This window comes from Fragaria vesca, linkage group LG6, assembly GCF_000184155.1.
Source record: "Fragaria vesca subsp. vesca linkage group LG6, FraVesHawaii_1.0, whole genome shotgun sequence".
Classification (NCBI taxonomy): Eukaryota; Viridiplantae; Streptophyta; class Magnoliopsida; order Rosales; family Rosaceae; genus Fragaria; species Fragaria vesca.
The window spans coordinates 4572694-4595120 of NC_020496.1; the positions used below are offsets into that span (position 1 = coordinate 4572694).

Here is a 22427-nt window from a genome sequence, read left to right on the forward strand (position 1 = left end):
AACATTGATAAGAAATTTCACACAGTATCTTAGTGAATATTAGGTGCAAAAATCTAAGTGCTTCCTCATATTTGCATTTTCTAAATAACTAACAGAAATCCGTTTAAAAAAAAAGAGGAATCCGCTTACAAAGTAAGCTGGGAAATAAACTTCTACTAACAACTTGTACAGTTTTGCATGAGAGTTTTAAAATGATGGAAAACTCAAGCAGCTCTGAAGTGATCTCACTGTCATTATAGATATGAATGGAATAGCTTGAACTTATTCAGCTCTGATTCACTAAATTTATATACAAGAACAATGATTTTCTTTGGGTTGTGAATGTTCCATGTTCTAGAGGAGTAAATAGTGCTCAAAAATTGAAGAATTTTGGTAACCACTGCAATCTTGAAAAGGATATCTAGTCAAGTCTTGCAATTCCTTTGTTGTGTTCAATGTCTCTTCCATCAGGAATACCTTCCTTTCACGATCAATCAACTCCTGCTGGACCTGCAGAAGTACATGTTCCAGACATCCAAATATTTCATATTCCTTTCCTGGGAAATTTATTGTCCACCGCCAAAGGGAAAAACGCAGGAAACTCATATACAACATCCTTAGAATCAGTCTTGAAGCTAACAACTAATTAGCCATTCACAAGTTTTAAGGGTCGATTTCTTACCTGCTTTTGAATATTCTGCTCTGATTTGTATTCTTCTTCAACTTTAGCTGTCTCAGATACAACACAGGCAAGCATTTCCTCAAGTTCTCTTAAAGATACCTCACAGACCTCCTCCCTTATTAGTTCATGACCATCTGAAACAACATTGCAATCTACAGTTAGTTCTAACCGAACTAAATTACAAAATAAATTAGTTCCACTTGAGAGAAACAATAGTATAAGGAGACTAAAAGCGAGATGGAGTTCAGTTGATAACGAATAGAACATTCAATAAATGCATATAGAATCAGATGGAATGCCATATGTTAAGAGATCAAAAATAGGTTAATCAGCAAGTGTATACAGACCATCACCAGCTTCAATTTCCATATAATTCTCCTCATGAATTTTCGCAGCAATTGACTCTTGGAACTCCCTGGATTTACATTTGTCAGCAAACACAATCGTACTTTAGTAACTACATGGAGGCACTACATACTTTTGAAATAGCACTTGCGGAAATCAGAGAGTAAGTATCACCCTGCAGCTAGATTCTGTTATATATTCATTTTTAAATGAACTCTATGCCACATGATCTTCAATATCGAGCAAGGCGAAATACCACTATAAGTCTTAGAAATAGGAAACTGCTTCTTGTTCTCTATTGAGACATGCATAATTGGAGCAATCATATAACTTTCTATTCAAAGATGAAACCAACCTTATCTTAGAGTTGAGCTCAAACATCTGGCTTATGAACTCATCTCTGCAAGCATAATTATGGCAAATAATCAAACGCCATAGACTATAATTTCTTCAAAATTGAAAAGAAAACAAAATTCAGAGATCACAGATGACTAAATAACAATAGAGACAAGGGATCCATACCGTGCAGCAGCTTCTTTGTTCTTTGCAATGCCGGAAAAAAACACACCATAAAAATGAGTTTCAGTATGAAAAAGAAGAAACCTAACCATCAAAATCATTCTCCAATATCTCAATTCACCAATAAAATTACCTTAAGAGCTTCCAATTCAGATCCAACTGCCGAAACCTCCTCTTGCGTCAGCGAAATCCTGGACTGAAAATGGAAATCTGATCAAAAACCTAATCAAATTAAACAAATAGATCACTCAATTTTGTAAAGTACAAAAGCAACAAACCTCCAGCGTTTGAATCGTAGCTTCATTCATAGCCAATTCAACTTCGTAGCCTCGAACCTCTTGCTCAATCGACTCCTTGATGCGCTTGGCCTCTTCGAGCTCCGCATTTCTGACCTCAAGCTCTGACGTAAGCTCTTCGATTCGCTTCCTCAGGCCGACCACTCTTCGCTCTGCAAATCTCAAAACCAAAGCATTTCACACTTCAAATTTCAGAAAATTCCAGAAAATCAAAGCTAAAAAACGACCGGTTAGGGTTCCGATAAGGCTCGCCGTCGGAAATTTCGAGTTTATGTCTACATTTTACTAATCGGAAAAATTAAACGGAGTAGTAGCGAATGCCGGAATCGGAAAACGAGTAGCGATAGGACAGGCTTTTACCTCCCTGAGACTTCTCGGAGGTGAAGTCGTGAATCAAGTTCATGAGGTGCTTCCTTGCGTCGCTTCCCGCCATTACTGACCGACCTCACTGACTCTCTGCTTCGTTTCTGTTTGTGCTGAGTGTGTGTGTGTGACAGTGTGTGAGAGAGTTTTATATATGGACGCTGTTCTAGTCTCTAGCAGCCCACTTCGACAAATGGGCCTCAATACTTATTCAAATATTTTGTGGCCTGGTCTAATTTGCTTATCGATTGTAAAAATTCTTGTATACACCGCGTCACCAAGATGAAACTATAACTATTTGTTTCCGTCTTGTGTATTTAAAATTTGTGTGTTAAGTTCGAAGAATGTCTAAACCCTAAACCTTATACCATAACTATTTGTTTCCGTCTTGTGTAAGTTAATTTGTGTGTTAATTTATGAACACGTATCTGTTACACCAGCCTCCAGGTATGGATTTCCACAAGAAAATTTACAGATCGTGAAACCAACGAGACCTATTGGTAGCAGGGATCAAACTTGGATGAGGCTCCACCATAAACCCGCCCTTGCTAACTGAGCCAAACCTCGTTAGCAGGCTTTATTATCTTTAATCGTAAAGAAAAGAGTATTTGGTTTAATTTCCAAAAATATTAATCCGGCCGTGTCGATATTAGTGATAGGCTTAATGCATGGATGGCTTACTAGACTCTAAATTGTACAGAGCTGGATCATGTTATAGAATCTATCCCTCCCCTCTTTACTTATGTGTCACTCACACACATTTATACATTCGCAGAAAATCTAACTAAATTAATTAGGGTCATTGAATAACTAGATAGATTTTTGATTTCATATATGACTGCACGCATGCAGAAAAAGGGATATAATGGCGTTCTGGGCCAATCTGCAAGAATGAAAACAATTATTGAGAGCTGTTCGATTCGCTCTCTTCTCTGGAAAAGCTACCTCTGAGGTTATCGATCATTCAAGATGTTCCGAGCAGGGGAAAATGTACAGTTCTATGCCGTCACTTCTGGAATGATCTGAACATTCGAAAGAGCGAATTTTATGACCAAAGAAAACTCTTTGAATCAAGACATCAATGTATATGAACAATGCAGTGTAAACCACAGAAGGGTTTAGCTTTGTTTTACCTAATTAAGTGGATTACAGGTTGGTAATTGCGTATGGATCACCGCATGCATGGTTTTAACTTTTGATTAAGTGCTTGACAAATGGACATGTAGAGGCACCAACACTTGCACGTAGATCTTCCATGACTCAGAAAAAGGCCTCCTTTCTCCTTTATGGGGGCGGGGGGGGGGGGGGGGGGGGTTGGGTAAATCAATGCACCTCGATCAGCAAAGTACTAAACGGATGGTGAGGAAGGTGTTTTCGTCCGAATTGGGGATCTGAAAAAGCAACGGTGGAGAGCCACCTTCCGAACGAGAGCTACAATCACAGGCAGGAGTACTGAGAGGGCTATATATAATTCATATTGCATGTCTTTCATGAGCGCATGAGCGGGGCAATGTGTTCGATGAAATGTCTTGAAGAAGTGACAGGTACTTCCTCAGTTCCTCCCCTTTGAGTAATCAGACTCGTATACACCCTATACAAATGTAGTCATAAGTCATAAGGAAATGCATTGATACCGTGTCACCTTATTGTTATATGCCCTTCACATTCCATGTGGTAGCGTCGAGTAACAGATTGACTGTCACAAATTTTGCCTGAAACGTAGAAGCTGTGCTGCTGCTGTTGCGTGCTGCAGATTACACTATTGGCACTACGTTTAGCAATCTCGCTTGTTCATAACTACTAATCGAAACGGAAAGAGAGAGAGAAAACTAACTTGGAAATAGAGGTTTTGAATTGATAATTTGATATTGTTCTCTGTGTATTGACTTGTCTTAATTTCCTTTCTTGCATGAAGTTAAGCAGGCTACGTAACTGATCGAGGAAGATAGAGAGAGAGAGAGAGAGAGTCCATTACGCTTAGAGCTTAGACCCCAAGCTTTTCTGGCACGGAAAACTCATGAGTTGAGTTGCCATATATATATATGGCAGTTTTGGCGCCTGAGCCACTATCTCAATCAGGCGCCGAAACTCCAGAGTAGGAGAGGTTGTGCATCTCTATATGCACATCAGCTGGTGTAAAGTCCCTGTGCGTTGGAACCAAAACTAGACAAGATTGAGAGTGGTCTAATTTTATGTAATGCTTAGAAGACAAAAGAGATGCATGTGTCTCATTTGTCTTCACCTGCTTGTGAATCTGTTGCAGATAGTTTTCCTTGCAGGATCCGGAATTACATGTATCCTCCTCAGTTTCCTAAACATGATAACTAAACTTAGTAGTTTTCTTTACTCATAATCTCATTAATCTGCAAAAAATGTTTTAGGGTCTGCTGGATCCCCTTTAATTCCCATAATCTGCAAAAAATGATTTCGTACAAATTTTAACAATTGCATAATTTTTAATTCCTTCCTTTTCTGTTGTTTCCCTTTCTTTCGGTTGATTAGTATTCCTTAACTAAGCTAATACCATTTATCTCTCTTTTATGATGAAATGACTGAAATCTATACGCAATAATTTTCACTGAAATCAGTATTACTCAGATATTCTACATCAATTTTATCCTCAAATGGACAAAACAAAATGTTTTGTTGCTGAACAAAACTATCTTCTAATTTGGACTCCCCCAACCTTACTATAAGTCTATCCTGGTTCCCTGATTGCGTATGGGCATCTTTACTAATTAGCTGATCAAGGCTAGGATTGGATTATTTCCATTACTGATGCATATACATTTATGTTACTGTCAAACTAAGCTACTCCATATGGATGTACTGTTTCCATGTTAGGTAAGCAAATCGGTGTGACAGAGAACAACTTCTTCATGAGAAAAGTGAGTGGTATATAGTATGTATTGGCGTCTTTGAATCTTATTCTCTTCAAGTTTTACCTTTATGATCGATCTGTTTTAATATCGAGAATGCAGATGAGTAGAAGTGCAGACAAACGCAATAATATTGACATTACGAAGAACAAAATTGGGTCACTTGGCTCAATTTTCATACATGTAGATGCTATCGATAAGTTCTTGATGACTCTCGGGTTCCTTGGAGCTGTAGGTGATGGACTCTCTACTCGGATGTTGATTGTTTTTAATAGTGGTTTGATGAACAATATGGGAAGAGGTGGAGTCTTTGATGAGGTATGTCTCTTCTCTTCTAATTTGTTACACACACAATCAGTGATCTCTCTTGGCTTTCTGATATAGTGTGTACACATAACTTTTACACATGCACATTTAATCATTTAATCTGAATTTAATTTTGATGTTAATGACTGCTGCAGAAAAAAATGATTCCCTTCTTCTACTTGGCCCTCGCATCAATGCTTACTTGTTTCTTAGGTATGAGCGTGGTTTTCTCTTGTTTACTCGGCAAAATTTAACTGATTTTTTAGTTCATGACTGATTTTTCTCTGATATGGTTGTGATTGTAGAGGGGTTTTGTTGGACAAGAACTGGGGAGAGACAAGCTACAAAAATGAGAAGAAACTATTTGAAAGCGGTGTTACGCCAAGAGGTAGCTTACTTAGATTCGCATCAAACAAGCGCCTCTGAGGTTGTAATAAGCATGTCAAATGACATTCAGATCATTCAAGATGTTCTCAGTGACAAGGTTCTATTCCTGTTCTGAATTTGCACTATACATTATCAAATTCTAGCAGAGTAAGCACCTAATTATAATCCACTTTTTCAAATTTGAATCAGGTGCCAGACTTTGTGAATAAAGTCTCCCTTTTTGTTACAAGTTACGTGATAGCATTTGTGTTGATGTGGAAACTGGCTTTGGTTGGACTCCCCTTTCTGTTGCTTCTGGTACTTCCTGGTTGGATTTGTGGGAGAAACTTAACAAGAATATCAGGGAAGAGAAGACAAGAACACATTAAGACCGGGACAATAGCAGAACAGGCAATATCATCTATTAGAACAGTTTATGCATATGTTGGAGAGAACAAAACTATAACACAATTTTCTGCAGCCATACATGGGAGTACAAAGCTTGGTTTGAAGCAAGGCTTGGTTAAGGGGTTGGCAATTGGTAGCACCTACACTGTCTTTGCCATTTGGGCTGTCATGTCTTACTTGGGTAGCAGAATGGTTATATACCATGGTGCTCTAGGAGGGACTGTTTTTGCTGTTGGTGTTTCCATAATCAATGGAGGAATGTAAGCAGTTTAATCATGTTATATATAATCAAGAGGATGCCTCTTTTCATTTTTATTCTTAGTTAACGAAATTGCTGATGGGATAACTTTCAGGGCAATGGGTTATGCTTTATCAAACTTGAAGTACTTTGCAGATGCATGCTCAGCTGGAGAGAATATCATGAAGGTTATCAATCGAGTTCCTGAAATTGATTCAGAAAACATGGAAGGCACAGTTCTGGACAATGTCTCAGGTGAAGTCCAGTTTGATCATCTCAAGTTTGCGTATCCATCAAGGCCTGAGAGCATTGTTCTGAACAACTTTTCTCTAACCGTACCAGCCGGAAATACTGTTGCCTTAGTCGGCTCAAGTGGATCAGGGAAATCAACAGCGACCTTACTGTTGCAAAGATTTTATAACCCTCTTGAGGGACATATTCTACTAGATGGGTTTGCCATTGACAAGTTACAGCTTAAGTGGCTCAGGTCTATAATGGCATCTGTAAGCCAAGAGCCTTCATTGTTCTCAACCACCATCAAGGAGAATATACTATTTGGCAAGGAAGATGGCACAATGGAGGAAGTAGTTGAGGCTGCCATAGCTAGCAATGCTCATAATTTCATATCTCAGTTGCCGAATGGGTATGACACCCAGGTTTGTTCTGCTCTCTAGCTACTAGCTACTCGCAGACTAATGAGACTATTCATTCATAAAAGAAATTGTGTTGTGTTTGTTTGTTCTTGTGTGAAAAATTCAGAGAACTTGATATTGTATATTTTTAGCTAACTTCTTATATATCAACTGGAAGGTTGGTGAGAGAGGCGTTCAAGTATCAGGTGGACAGAAGCAAAGAATAGCAATTGCGAGAGCACTTATAAAGAAACCAAAAATCCTTCTCCTTGATGAGGCCACCAGTGCATTAGACTCAGAGTCAGAAGGACTAGTTCAAGAAGCCCTCCATAGAGCAGCCACAGGAAGAACCACCTTAGTCATTGCTCACCGCTTATCCACCATTCAGAAGGCTGATGTTATTGCTGTTATGCAAAATGGTTCTGTCATGGAACTCGGTTCACATGATGAACTAATTCAACAGACAAATGGAGTTTACGCCTCGTTTGTCTGCCTTCAACAAACACCACAAAAGGAGACACCAGAAGATCAAGGTCCTTCATCATCTTTGGTCAACTTGTACGATAGTACTAGTACTTGGCACCTGGACTCAACCTCCCAGCTTGTTGCATCTGATAGTACTAGTACTACTACTGCTCAAGAATCTAGAAGCAACCTTTCCAAGCAGAAGTCATCATATTGGAGATTGTTATCTATGAATATTCCAGAGTGGAAGCAAGCAGTATTAGCTTGGTTATGTGCGATTTTTTTTGGAGCTGTTGAACCTCTATATGGATTCACCATGGGGACTACATTATCCATATATTTCTTGACAAATCCGGAGGAGATTAAGGCGAAAATCACAACTCTCGCTTTCTGCTTTTTCGGGTTGTCTGTGATCGCGTTACTGATTAATCTCCTGGAACACTATAGTTTTGCATACATTGGGGAGCATTTGAGCAATCGGATTAGAGAAATGATGCTCACCAAGATACTTAGTTTCGAAGTTGGCTGGTTCGACGATGATAGAAATTCTAGTGGTGCCATTTGCTCTAAACTCACCAAAGATGCTGAACAGGTAAGTTCATCCACATTTCTCTATCTATTTAGTAGCATTTTCCATAGTCTAACAATAACCATGCTAATGGCAGGTCAGATCTTTAGTTGGTGACAGAATGTGCCTTCTTATACAAACCATCTCAGCTGTGACTATAGCTTGGACAATGGGCCTAATAATTGCATGGAGGCTTGCCGTAGTCGTCATTGCGACCCAACCCATAATCATTATGGGCCTCTATACTCGGCGTGTCCTGCTCAGCAGAATGTCCAGTAAAGCAGTCAAAAGCCAAGAGGAAAGTTGCAAGCTTGCAGCTGAAGCTATCTACAACCTCAGGACCATCACTTCCTTCTCAGCTCAGAGCAGGATTCTCAAAATGCTAGAAAAGGTCCAAGAAGGCCCACATAGAGAAAGCCTGCGGCAATCATGGTTCGCCGGTATTGGCCTCGGGTTTTCAATGAGCACTTCAATCCTCATTGTAGGTTTAAGCTATTGGTATGGCAGCAGGCTTGTCTCCCAAGACTACCTCACACCAAGAGCAGTGTTTGAGACCATCCTCATTCTGCTAACCACCGGTCGGGTCATAGCAGATGCCGGAAGCATGACATCGGACCTGGCCCATGGCTGGGATGCAATTGGGTCAATATTTGGCATCTTGGACCGAACCACAAGAATAGAACCCCAAGTTCCAAAAGACTCCCAGGTTGAAAAACTAATGGGAGAGGTCCATTTTCTTGACGTGTACTTTGCATACCCAACAAGGCCCAATGTGATGATCTTCCAAGGCTTCTCAATGAACATTGAAGCAGGAAAGTCCACGGCGTTGGTGGGCCAAAGCGGGTCGGGTAAATCAACCGTTATCGGACTAATTGAGAGATTTTATGATCCGATCAGGGGGGTGGTGGAAATCGACGGTCGTGATATAAAGTCTTACAACCTAAGGTCATTGAGGAAACATATGGCATTGGTAAGCCAAGAACCTACATTGTTTGCTGGTACCATAAGAGAGAACATAGTATTTGGAGCGTCGGAAAACATGGATGAAACTATGGTCATTGAGGCAGCAAGGGCAGCCAATGCTCATGAGTTCATCAGTGCGTTAAAGGACGGGTACGACACGTCGTGTGGCGATAGAGGATTGCAACTCTCTGGGGGTCAGAAGCAGCGCATTGCTATAGCAAGAGCTATACTGAGAAACCCTGCAGTGTTGTTACTTGACGAGGCAACGAGCGCGCTTGATAGCCAATCGGAGAAGGTGGTTCAAGAGGCATTGGAGCATGTCATGGTGGGGAGAACCAGTGTGGTAGTGGCGCACAGGTTGAGTACCATACAAAACTGTGACCACATTACGGTGCTTGATAAAGGAAAGGTAGTGGAGAAGGGGTCTCACTCTTCTCTTTTGGCTAAGGGACCTTCAGGAGCTTATTACTCCTTAGTCAATTTCACAAGCAGGAGTACACAATCTTAAGATGATTAAGCAATAACGGAGGAATATCCATCTTAAGGTTCAAGTCAATCATTAGTATCTTGAATTAGTATAATAATTATTAGAAAATAGTCTATTATTCTACTTAATGTCTAGCTAATTTGATCAGTTCAGTGTAGCAAGCTATATATAATCAGTGTCATATTTTTATTACTATTTTTGAAATATTCAGCGTAATATTTCTACTATTGTCGATTAAAGTTGGTACCTTCACAAGCTAGCTAATATATATAACTCTATAATATATCTAATATTCTTCAAGAGGCGAAAAAAGACTTCCCCACATTGTTATTGGAAGAACAACGTACAGATGTAGTGGTTGTCGATCATCCTTTGATCATGGATCTTGTCTGTGGATAATAAGCTTTTGTAGGAAGCCAAATCCACTTTGTAGAACTAAAGAGATATTCCAAGCTGTTTGTGAGTTTGATAGATACGACAGGAAAAAGAATGATCGAGCATTATAATGATCAAAATCTCAGCCTAATCATTCTGATGTGAAAGTCCAACAGTTCATATAGATACGAAGGATCTTCAGTTGTTTAATGAACGATGGACAATAGCTAGTTGATCTGCGGATACTTTTTACCTTCATTCAGTCTGAACTGACTTTGAACATATTTTGGCATATATAATCTGCTTTATATGCCAAAATATAGTGTCAGCTAATCAGCTGCTCCTAAAGATTTGCTTCATTGATCTAATTAAGAACCACATAATCTACCACTCCATGCATCTATATTTGAGACTATCTAGACTACCACCTCTGAATTGAGGCAGCACTCGATGCAAAACGTTCACTTAAAAGAGTGATTAATTAGGAACAGATTTGAAACTCTGCGCGCAGGAGCTAGCTAGCACTATAGAATGCCTCAATTTAAAGTTGGTTATAGCAGGATCCCAATAGACATATACGGCCAAAAGACAATGGACCATCAACTTCAGACTCTTCAGATTCCACTATGAAAAGTACTGTTCTGACAGTGGCAAAGGAATGGATGGTATAAGCTAGTTTGAAAAGTTCAGAATTCACTGGTTGTGAACAAAGCTCAGACGTCTAGTCTTTTACTTTCCTAATGTAAGCTCCAATGACAATGTCTAAATCATTAATTATGGAGCTTCAGTTGCATATTCCAACTCCCATGATGGGGAGGACCTCCATTACTGATCGAGTGGTACGTACTATTTCACTTCCGGGAGCTAACTATAGGGAACATATATACGTACTGATTCACTGGATATTATGAATCGAATTTTGTTTCTGCTGTATTATTTTCCACTGTGTTAATTGTACTTCAAGTCTTCAACCTTCATACACTTGCCTTATGCCTAACCAATATACGAGAGCCTTGTAGGGTAAGGGACGCCTATACATCAGTTAAGAGAGATCGATATCGAGGACCATAAACAGTTAAGAGAGATCGATCGAGCGGCGATATATTGTTACTAAATTTGGAAAGGTGCTTATCGAGTATTGGTGGAGGTGGTTGGATGACAATGGAAACCTAGCCTTTCCCATATACAATGATTAAAAAGCTTGTTCTATATATAAATAGAGTGATGGAGCTTCTGTTTCCAGTTTGGGATATGTGAACAAGAAAGGTAAAAAGCAACGGTGGAGACTGGAGAGCCTATATACTGTGCTCCATTATATTGTTACCCTATTTGGGTTGCATCAGAAAACCCTTGTAAGTGAGAACTTTCAGTAAACACTATGACTGGCGCCCAGATCTGAATATGTATGTAATCATCTTTTCTGATTAGCTAGCTCGGAGCAGCCATGCATGCATATAACTAGGGAAAATCCTAAAACCCTAACCCTCTAACAATTATCCCACAAGCATTGCTAGCTCCAATACTCCAAGCAAGGGTCTAAATCGTCCAGCAGAAAAATCATTAGACCAAAATATCGATCCACAAGGGCGATGGAGCTGCTGATGAAATGCATTGGAGTGTGTCCCCTGATTATATGATCGTGCTGTCATTGTTGCTTAGCATGACTGATGAGGAACACAGCCACAAGCATTCAACAATCAACACTACCCAATACTCCAATAACATATATCGATATCCATATATGATATGTGCCACTGCAGATTGCACAAGCACAACTTATGAAGTTGGAACTAGCTAGTAGATTACCACTACTGTCTCAATTGGCTAACTACATGCGCATCCATAACTATGATTGAGAAAGTCTCACGACAACTAATAAAGGATATACGTATGTTGTACGTGATGGCCGGCAAGAATATATTTGGTAGTTTGAAATTACTTGGGCAAGAATGCTTCATTTGCATTATTTAGCACCGATCGATTTTCACGTAATCCGTTTTCTCACGCAATGATGCTTAAATTCGATTCCACAATTGAGGATTATACCAACTTTTAAATGTGTAAATCACTGTCATACTTACCAATACAGCTTCTTCGATCTTGTTAATAATCTGGATGGTAAAGTTTGAAGAAAAATGTCTTCATTCGGATGTATGAAACCATAGATAATTATATGAGCAAATTTAGAACTTGCGTCTGCCATTGCAGTCAGAACTTTTATTAGTACTACATACATTATTTTCTTTGTTATCATTGAGAATCTGATTTCAAATGGCCATGAATGTGATACGGTACTACTTTAGTTCTCTATTCTTCGTCATTTCCGTTAATGTTAGCCAGAAGTTATGAGAGTATTATTCCTTTTGTGCAGAGAATCAAAGTGACATGCACGATATGTCACAGTACGTTCCCATGTACAGAAGTAATTAGGTAAAGGATTCTAATTGTATAGTTCCCTATGGTTTCCAGATATAGAACTACACTTGCTATGAGCAAAGATTTAGCTAGCTATAATCATTGAATGAGAAGTATGGAAATGGAACTATATTGAAATGACATGACAGCATCAATCCCATTCGCAGCCCACTAATTAATTTCAAAAGATGTGTTTTCTCATCCGTCCAAGTACATGATCAGTCGCTATTTTCATGATGAAACATCCCTAATTTTCAAGAAAAAAATATGCGTGGCTACTCACAAGTTGTATGGAGCTAACTAGTAGAAGATCGATCAACCAAGTTGGTACTGGAACAGTGGAATACGACTTAATTAACAGACTTCATATATTAAGGTGCAGAGTGTTCTAGGGTTATGGAGTAATCAGGCACTAAACTGAAAGGTGATAAATGTAAAGCTAGCAAGTGAAGAGTGTCTGTTATGTATCTATCTGTGCCAATATTTCCATGACATGCATATAGCTTTGCTTGCTTTTCAAATTCTCAAAGCTGATCATCAGAAATAAGGTAAGTTGGCTCAACTGTCTGCCATGGCCAGCAGGACAGTTGGGGGCCTGATTAGGATGCTACTGTGTAATCCTTTCAAGCATGCATGCTATGTCTAGGATCAAAATCAGAAAGCAGCAGCCAGCAAGAACATATATCAAACAACTTATTTTGTCTAAATAAACTTAATATTGCTACGCATTATTATTAATTATTAATACGTCTGATTTACTAAATAATTCATACCATTGCCCACACCTACAGATTAAGCCAGCCACACATGCTGATGGTATTAAGTTATAGAAAAAAAAAAACCACCTCATATTACTGCGTCTGTAACATGATAAGGAGAAATCCTCATTTATGTCAAACGTTTTACGTAAAGATTATGGAACCGGACTATACAAAAGAATGTATTACGAGACTGTGTTTATTTAATTAAACTGAGTACGTACCTAAAGCTGTCCTTACATGTGAGCTGATTTTGGTATAAATGTATATATGAAACTTACGTGCATACATATATATCTAGAAAAATATATAAGTTAGTATTAGTTTAACTTGTGACGTACATTAGTGTACATACGGCTTGTGATTGTTACGGAAAATGATGTATATAGAAAACGAGAGTCATTCTCCGTAATATTCTATAAACAGTCAGTTGTGTAGAAATCGTATGCAAGTACGTCATTTCGTTTCCCTTGTAATCCTCTCAGCCTCTAATTGAGGTCTGGAACGAAACTAAAGACCTGCTGCTGCAGTGCTGCTGCATATAAGCCTTCGATCATGCTCCAAGATAAAGTGAAAGATCACCCCTGCATATATGCGTATTGCAGAATCCAATGTACGATCGATAACAAACGTGTCACTGTCTGGTTACTGCTTGCATGTTCTTGAAATCTGAGTGCCACGAATCAACTTCCTTCTAAGATTTTTGATGATCGGGAAGAAAATGCAGTTCTGAATTACAGAGACCGATCTGGGGACTAGGGCAACGTACCCCCTTCTGTACAACGAACACATGACAAAATTCTGTGGTCTTGGTCATATACATATATTCAAATTAAACACAATTTCCAGAGTTATAAATTCGATCAGTTGTTTTCTGATATAAATTCAGCCTCGAATTGAGGATTTGGTAAACATTTATGTTTGAATCAGGAGGTATAATAAAAGCCATCTATATTTCATGTATTTATATATACAATTCTTATTAGGAAATGTATGCTTAATTAATCAGGGTTTTCTAATTAACAAAGAACCCAAATCAATAAATAAAAACTAGGGTTTGCAAATAGAATACAAATCAAAAGGAAAAACGATTGGTTCACGTGTAACCCGAGCTCAAGAGAAAGCGACACGTCATCAACGTGTTGCATGTTGTTCTTTCATTTTCGAGTTTAAAAGGGGGAAACGGATTCTTTCATTTTTGTTAAATGGATTGAGAATCGAAAGCTGGCTTAATTAGCTAAAAGATTCAGACAAATTAGTCTTAATGTTTAATATTTTTCTCGCTACAGACAACTAGCTAGTTTGGAAAATTAGTCTTACTTTAAGCAGAAGCTAGCTAGCAGGCTAATATATAGTTCTACATTGTAGTAATTTTAAGAACATGGCTTAATTAACTGAATCTGTTATATATGCGCATCAATGCATCATTAGTTGACTTTGTTTTTTTGTCATCGTCGACCCACGCAGGGAGTATGAGAAATATGCGAATAAACATTTGGAATATAGTGAGTATTTTACATCATATACTTGCTAATAATGGAAGCTTAGTACTGTGTATCTAGCTATTTGGAATATATATAGTGAGTGTTTTACATCATACACTTTGCTCTCTCTATCTCTATATATATCAAAAATTAATATTATGTAGCCCAAAGTCTTTGTAGTGTACGTAGCTTAAATTGACAATGATTTGTGAGTAGTTCATCTAAACTAATAAGTGGAATTATGTGATATTGATCACGATAATAACATTGTCGTTAAACATGTCACGAGTCACGATTCTCAGATTAAAAGGGTCTTCACCCAATTTAAAAAGAAGTATATACTACACAAGCATCTTGTTGAACACTTCTAATCTACTTAATTTTAGTATGTACAAATCAGTGGTGGTATGCAACACTTGATCGATCACATAACCGATTAACCGTTGATGCTTACTCACTTCTTATAAGAAAATTGACCACTGTAATGTAACTAATTCTGTTTATCTCAAAAAAAAAATTAGATTTGCTTACAAATACAATCACATTTATGCGGAATCACATAACTATATATCGTGTTGTGAAAAGATCCTTACAAGTTGTTCCATATTTCCACCCTAAATTATACACACATGGATCATCTTTCATTTGTAGCAATTGAAAACTCCAACATATCAAATTAGTTGCAATATTGCATAACCTCCTTCGAGTAAGTACTATACAACAACTCTGTAGTTCAAAGTCGCATGCCAACTCCAAATTCTACCAAAACAAGAAAGCATTGGAGTCATGACCCTAGTCCGTGTATTGCGTCCCTTTTATTATTTTCAATCACTTTTTTTTAACAAAATAAGCAACAGATGCTTAAAATTATTAATTCTATTCACTAATCAGTTATAGCTGGGGGAGTTTTAGTTAACCTGATACAGGTCCCGCACCTCAGCTCATCGTCACTAATGACGCTTATTTGCAAAGAATTCTTCCTTTTTTTTTAGTCAACCCTAGAATTTTGTTTCTCTCCATCAGATGTTCATTGTTTAACAATCTTCATCCAGATTTATCTTAAAGTAATAGACCTGTCCAAATGCAATGCCAACAGTAGACTCTGGCACACCTATATATACATGGCCCTTCTCTCTTTCTCACTTCGTCAGTTAAGGCCAGAGCTCTGGCATAACAACTAAATAGCTTATACGTCGGTCGGTCTGAGAGAGAATCTGAGTACTATTGTTGGGTACGTACGTTGCTGAGGGAGAAGAAAGAGGGGAGGAAAATATGGGAGAGAAAATGGAGAGTAAGAAGAAAGGTGGCTCTTCTATAAGCTCAGTTTTCATGCACGCTGATGGTGCTGATAAACTTCTGATGGCTTTGGGTTTGTTCGGAAGCATCGGCGACGGCTGCACAACCCCTCTGGTCTTGTTGATCACTAGCCGCTTGATGAACAACGTCGGCGGCTCCTCGTCCAACGCTCAAGATGCTTTCACGCATAACATCAATAAGGTATATGATCGATGTGTTGCTGTTATGGTTTTGATGAGTATGACACACATGTATCTATAGCTTTTGTTGTTAATCTGTGGAGTTACCTTCTCCTTCATCTTCTTCTTCTTCTCTCTCTCTTTCTTTTTTTTTTTTTTTTTTATAATTTATTTTTCGCTGTTAAAATATTTGGGGTTAAGGGTTCAGTTCAAGGCAATGAGCACAAATATTTAACTTTGGGTTTTGATGTTGTGGTGGACAGAATGCAGTGGCGCTATTGTACTTGGCTTCTGCGTCATTTGTTTGTTGTTTCCTTGGTGGGTTCTTTTTACTTCTAATTTCACCAAAAAGATTACCCCTTTCTGTGGTGCAAGAATGAAAAATCAATCAATATTATCAAGATTAAATAGATTTTTTAAACTAAATTAATCATTTTTTGTAGAGGGATATTGTTGGACAAGAACCGGTGAGAGACAAGCAGCCAGAATGAGAGTGAGATATTTGAAAGCAGTGTTAAGGCAAGATGTGGGCTACTTTGATTTGCATGTCACAAGCACTTCAGAGGTTATCACGAGCGTCTCTAGTGATAGCCTCGTGATTCAAGACGTTCTTAGTGAAAAGGTTTAATCTTTAATTACCATCATTTTCAGTAGGAAATGTGACTTGTTTTTCAATGCTCTAGCTCTAACTAATTGATGAATTGCCACCTCCAGGTGCCAAACTTTGTAATGAACTGCTCTATGTTCCTTGGGAGCTATATCGCAGCATTCATAATGCTGTGGAAGCTAGCCATTGTTGGTTTTCCCTTTTTGCTTCTTCTAGTGATTCCGGGCTTGATATATGGACGGACTCTGATGGGACTGGCTAGGAAGTTAAGAGATGAATACAACAAGGCTGGTACAATAGCCGAACAGACACTGTCATCGATTAGAACCGTGTATGCATTTGTTGGAGAAAATAAGACCATAACTGAGTTCTCCGCAGCTCTTGAAGGATCAGTGAAGTTGGGATTGAGTCAGGGTTTGGCAAAAGGCTTGGCCATTGGTAGCAACGGTGTTGTTTTCGCGATTTGGTCATTCATGTCTTTCTATGGCAGCAGAATGGTCATGTACCATGGCGCTAAGGGAGGCACTGTTTTCGCTGTTGGTGCGGCTATAGCTGTTGGTGGATTGTAAGAACTTGCATATTCTTTTCTACATCACTAATTTCATTTCTAAAGATGCAGAAGAAATAAGAGTACTAAATATGTGTTCAATATACAGGGCATTGGGGGCAGGCTTATCAAACTTGAAGTACTTCTCGGAAGCGTGTTCAGCCGCTGAACGAATAATGGAGGTGATTCGAAGAGTCCCCAAGATCGATTCAGACAACATGGAAGGAGAAATACTAGAGAACGTTTTAGGAGAAGTTGAATTCAAGCACGTAGAATTCGCCTACCCTTCAAGGCCAGAAAGCATTATCTTCCAAGACTTCAACTTAACAGTTCCAGCTGGGAAAACCTTGGCATTGGTAGGTAGTAGTGGCTCTGGAAAATCGACGGTGATTTCAGTGTTGCAGAGATTTTATGATCCTCTTGGGGGAGAGATACTCATAGATGGGGTGGCCATAAACAAGTGTCAGCTCAAGTGGTTGAGGTCACAGATGGGACTGGTGAGCCAAGAGCCTGCGCTGTTTGCTACCAGCATAAAAGAGAACATACTGTTTGGGAAAGAAGATGCTACCATGGAAGAGGTTATTGAGGCTGGTAAAGCTTCTAATGCTCACAATTTCATATCTCAGTTGCCTATGGGATATGATACACAGGTATTTCTCTCTTCTTGTCCTTAATTTGCTGATGCTTTTACAAACCCTCTTTCTCTCAAACGACAAATTTTTGCTTTGCATATCGTCAAAACTAGAATGATTTGGTTTGATAACATGGCATTCATGGCTAACCTGAATGAGCTTGAAGGTTGAAGAAGAAAGCAAAATGCAGAGAGAATAACAAGCACACGAAAATGATACAGAGCTAAAATGATCTTAGCATAGCATTCTATTACAACCAAAAGATATTTATAGGCTTCTCTATATGACTGACAGCTGTCATACACACCATTAGCTAAATAAACTAATTAGGACAACATTAAGGCTCTAATTAACCAAGTACTAATTAACTAAAGAACCACTTATTATTTAACATGGTTCCCCACCATTTGATCAATAAACAGAAGAGTCCAATATGCATGCGCATCACTATTTCCAGTTATAAACCATGAGACCATGATCTACTGTATCACCTTTTTTTTTAATTATTCCTTGCCTTCAAATTCGATGTACCACGATTGTTATGGATTCTAAATCTATGATTAGTCTAAATTAAGCATGTCGTAAGCTGGTAAGAAAGAAATAAAAAATAGGATATATATATATATATATATAGCTGTCGGAATCTGATGTTTAACTACTTCTAATTAACAATTAGTTTACTACATAGTTTAACTGTGAAGCTTATGTTTGCTCCTTATTTAGGAATTCTTTGAGATGCATTAAAACGTTTAATTTAGGGATATGAATCCACACATCGTTTTTTTTGTAACTTAACTTAAATATTGTCTTTCAGTGATTTAAATTTTGTCTTTTTGTGAATATGTTAACCAAAAAAGAGAAAATTGTGTGTGGATTTCAATTTGGGGTGTATGGATTTCACAATCTTTAATTTATACATAGTTAGGTAGTATATATCAGTTCTTAATTTGTAGCATATATCTATAATCAGATAATCTTCTTATAAACACAAGTACACAACTATACCTACGCATGTACGTCGTTCTTTTATACGAATTATAGCTAATACATAAGCTAATTAGATAGAACATATAGTGTTTAAGCTAATCTAGTACTATATGGAGCTGGTCTACTTCTTTACGTCAAGTGCCATTTCTATTGCTATAAAAAAAAAATTAGGTAGTAATACGTTAATTCATTGTAGACTTCCTCTAATATTCAACACCAATATAAGATGCTTGTCAACATGCATGTGATAAATATATCATTTTTCTTGATGAAACCATGCGACAATTGGTAAACAACTGCACCAAACCAAGACTCCCTTCCAGCTAGAAATACTCCTCTCCTTAACATCTAACAGTCAAACCACTTGATGTTAATTAGTAGTTACTCATATCTTTGTTACATTTGTTTAGTATCAAACCCTAAACCCTTAAAAGTACTTAAGAAAACGTTAAAACTGGCGCAGGTTGGCGAGAGAGGTGTTCAAATGTCGGGAGGGCAGAAGCAAAGAATAGCTATAGCACGAGCAATCATCAAGAAACCACGCATCCTTCTTCTAGACGAAGCCACGAGCGCATTGGACTCGGAATCGGAGCGTGTAGTTCAAGAAGCTCTTGACAAAGCAGCGGTGGGACGAACGACGATCATCATCGCCCACCGCCTCTCAACCATCCGAAACGCCGACATCATTGCCGTTGTTCAAAATGGGCAGGTCATGGAAATGGGCTCACACGACGAGCTATTCCAACGTGAGAATGGTCTCTATACCTCACTTATCCGCTTACAACAGACAGAGAAGCAACCAGAAGAGCAAGCAGGCCATTACGCTTCGTCGTCTATATCAAACATGGACATTCACAACACAAGTAGTCGTAGGTTGTCCATGGTTAGTCGTTCGAGTTCAGCCAACTCATTTGCGCAAGGTCGAGCTTCATCAGTGGTTGCCGGGGAAGATGAGATCGTAGAACGGAAGAAGCTACCTGTCCCATCGTTTAAAAGATTGATAGCTTTGAACCTTCCGGAGTGGAAGCAAGCGCTTTTGGGATGCTTCAGTGCGATACTTTTTGGTGCAGTTCAACCAGCATATGCATTTGCTATGGGATCAATGGTGTCGGTTTATTTTTTGACAGACCATGATGAGATCAAGGAGAAGACGAGGATTTATTCACTTTGCTTTCTAGGGTTGGCTATTTTCTCTTTGCTGGTTAACATTTGTCAGCATTACAACTTTGCCTACATGGGAGAGTACTTGACTAAGAGAGTTAGAGAAAGGATGCTTTCCAAGATCCTTACATTCGAAGTTGGGTGGTTTGATCAAGATGAAAATTCTAGTGGTGCCATTTGCTCTAGACTCGCCAAAGATGCCAATGTGGTACGTATCTTATGTTACCAACTTTCATATAGTTAAATACAATACGTAAAAAGACTACATCAATCGTATATCTTATGTGCATGGTACGTATTATGTATATTGTGTGTTTTAAAATTTTCGAGATAAATGACTCAACATACAGTCTCACATTAGAGTTAGTGGATATCTAAAGTAATAAGTGTACTGTTTTGATTATTGGCTTGCAGGTAAGATCATTAGTGGGTGATAGGATGGCTCTACTTGTTCAAACCTTCTCAGCTGTGACTGTAGCCTGCACAATGGGTTTGGTCATTGCATGGAGACTTGCCATAGTTATGATAGCAGTGCAACCCATTATCATTGTGAGCTTCTACACCAGACGTGTCCTGCTCAAAACTATGTCGAAGAAAGCCATCAAAGCTCAAGATGAAAGCAGCAAGCTAGCTGCAGAAGCAGTCTCCAACCTCAGAACCATCACTGCCTTCTCATCTCAGGACCGCCTGTTGAAAATGCTAGAAAAGGCCCAAGAAGGCCCACGTAAAGAGAGCATCCGACAATCATGGTATGCAGGGATTGGCCTCGGCTGTTCTCAAAGCCTTACTAGTATCACTTGGGCGTTTGATTTTTGGTACGGAGGCAAGCTCATTACTCAGGGCTACGTCACAGCAAAAGAGCTGTTTGAGACTTTCATGATATTGGTGAGCACCGGCAGGGTTATTGCCGACGCTGGAAGTATGACTTCCGATCTTGCCAAAGGGTCGGATGCTGTTGCTTCTGTATTTGCAGTGTTGGACCGTTACACCAATATAGAACCCGAAGACCCGGAAGGTTGCCAGCCCAAAAGAATAACAGGTGACATAGAACTACGTAACGTGCATTTTGCATACCCTGCTAGACCTGATGTGATGATCTTCAAAGGATTCTCGATCAAAATCGAAGCCGGGAAATCGACTGCTTTAGTGGGACAAAGCGGGTCTGGGAAGTCGACGATTATCGGATTAATCGAAAGGTTTTATGATCCATTGAAAGGAGAAGTGATCATTGACGGTCGAGATGTGAAATCGTACCACCTTAGGTCATTGAGGAAACACATAGCACTTGTTAGCCAAGAGCCAACGCTATTTTCAGGTACCATAAGAGAGAACATCATCTATGGCGTGTCGGATAAGGTCGACGAGTTGGAGATAATCGAAGCAGCAAAGGCAGCCAATGCTCACGAATTCATCTCGAGCCTCAAGGAGGGATATGACACTTCATGTGGAGACCGAGGAGTGCAACTCTCTGGGGGACAGAAGCAACGCATTGCTATAGCTAGAGCTATACTGCGGAACCCGGTGGTGTTACTACTAGACGAGGCGACCAGCGCGCTTGATAGTCAGTCGGAGAAGGTTGTGCAAGATGCGCTAGAGCGAGTGATGGTGGGGAGGACTAGTGTGGTGGTGGCGCACAGGTTGAGTACCATACAACACTGTGATCTTATCACTGTGCTTGATAAAGGGAGGGTAGTGGAGAAAGGGACTCACTCGTCTCTTTTGGCCAAAGGGCCTAAAGGTTCTTACTACTCTCTGGTCAGCCTCCAAAGGACGCCATCCGCATCAGAGTCTACCAAATTGTCATGAACCCTTTTTCATTTCCTCATCAAGACGCTGGGTGCGTGGATCTGATGGCTTTATGGTTCCTAGCTTGTACGTAGTAGTGTTTTCTTATACATAAATATTGTGTACGTACAAGAATGAGCGGTACGTAGTTTGCTTCTTTGATGAAGTACTGAAGTTTTTTCATAACTGCTGCATCAGCATCACTGCCCACCCAGTCTGCTTTTGTTGAAGGGAGGAAGATTAAAGATTATGTCCTTTTGGCTCCATGCATAAATGTGTCCAGAATAATGATGAGCATGTATGTCGATCAGTATATGAATCCCATTATAATTCTTATATCAACTGAACATCGCTAGAACCATGCTTTGGTCTAAATACTAGCTACCGTGAAAATATACAATATCAACTGTAGCTGATTACTGCTTTGGTCTAAATATAAAATATACAAGAATTAAAACACTCAATAAGGACTTTCACTTGTCTGCTGGAGGGATCGAGCATACATTCTTAGCTTTGCCTCTGTGTTTTGTTCACAATGGGGTACGTTACACTTTGTTTATGTTTAGGTGAAGGTTATATTAGTATAAATGATGGGAAAGGAATGAGGGTGAGTCGCTGTATGATGTGTCTATGTGAGTACTATGCATTTCTAGTCTAGAGTGGACTGGTGGATGTAGCTCTTTGCTGATTGTCTCCTTGCTCAAG

The 22427-nt window shown here is 39.1% G+C and overlaps 3 protein-coding genes across 3 annotated transcripts; 2 read left to right on the top strand and 1 right to left on the bottom strand.

Moving 5' to 3' along the window:
- Positions 1-220: 220 nt before the first annotated feature.
- LOC101305484 lies at positions 221-2309 on the bottom strand. The gene is made up of 8 exons (XM_004302330.1): positions 2182-2309; positions 1804-1973; positions 1659-1721; positions 1529-1548; positions 1362-1406; positions 1009-1076; positions 662-795; positions 221-489 (listed from the first exon to the last, which is right to left on the bottom strand). The coding sequence occupies exons 1-8, from the start codon at positions 2252-2254 to the stop codon at positions 334-336; spliced, it is 729 nt and encodes a 242-aa protein (XP_004302378.1). The 5' UTR covers positions 2255-2309; the 3' UTR covers positions 221-333.
- Positions 2310-5159: 2850 nt separating this feature from the next.
- On the top strand, positions 5160-9517 carry LOC101310047 (ABC transporter B family member 15-like). The gene is made up of 7 exons (XM_004304915.1): positions 5160-5381; positions 5525-5582; positions 5675-5853; positions 5946-6403; positions 6497-7037; positions 7192-8070; positions 8144-9517. Exons 1-7 carry the CDS (start codon positions 5160-5162, stop codon positions 9515-9517), a joined length of 3711 nt encoding a protein of 1236 aa, XP_004304963.1.
- Positions 9518-10647: 1130 nt separating this feature from the next.
- On the top strand, positions 10648-22062 carry LOC101310339 (ABC transporter B family member 15-like). The gene is made up of 8 exons (XM_004304916.1): positions 10648-10710; positions 15777-16025; positions 16267-16321; positions 16447-16625; positions 16718-17175; positions 17267-17807; positions 19240-20145; positions 20352-22062. The coding sequence occupies exons 1-8, from the start codon at positions 10648-10650 to the stop codon at positions 21741-21743; spliced, it is 3843 nt and encodes a 1280-aa protein (XP_004304964.1). The 3' UTR covers positions 21744-22062.
- The last annotated feature ends 365 nt before the right edge of the window (positions 22063-22427 follow it).

Excerpts from the sequence above, each read along its gene's own strand:
- LOC101310047 (XM_004304915.1), top strand. The coding sequence starts at position 5,160 with ATGCAGATGAGTAGAAGTGCAGACAAACGCAATAATATTGACATTACG. Across the intron at positions 5,854-5,945 it reads AAGATGTTCTCAGTGACAAG|GTGCCAGACTTTGTGAATAA; the intron begins GTTCTATTCCTG and ends AATTTGAATCAG. Across the intron at positions 6,404-6,496 it reads TCCATAATCAATGGAGGAAT|GGCAATGGGTTATGCTTTAT; the intron begins GTAAGCAGTTTA and ends GATAACTTTCAG.
- LOC101310339 (XM_004304916.1), top strand. The coding sequence starts at position 10,648 with ATGGAGCTTCAGTTGCATATTCCAACTCCCATGATGGGGAGGACCTCC. Across the intron at positions 16,626-16,717 it reads AAGACGTTCTTAGTGAAAAG|GTGCCAAACTTTGTAATGAA; the intron begins GTTTAATCTTTA and ends TGCCACCTCCAG. Across the intron at positions 17,808-19,239 it reads CTATGGGATATGATACACAG|GTTGGCGAGAGAGGTGTTCA; the intron begins GTATTTCTCTCT and ends AAACTGGCGCAG.
- LOC101305484 (XM_004302330.1), bottom strand. The coding sequence starts at position 2,254 with ATGGCGGGAAGCGACGCAAGGAAGCACCTCATGAACTTGATTCACGAC. Across the intron at positions 1,549-1,658 it reads CTGAATTGGAAGCTCTTAAG|AACAAAGAAGCTGCTGCACG; the intron begins GTAATTTTATTG and ends GGCATTGCAAAG. Across the intron at positions 1,077-1,361 it reads GAGCTCAACTCTAAGATAAG|GGAGTTCCAAGAGTCAATTG; the intron begins GTTGGTTTCATC and ends ATGTAAATCCAG.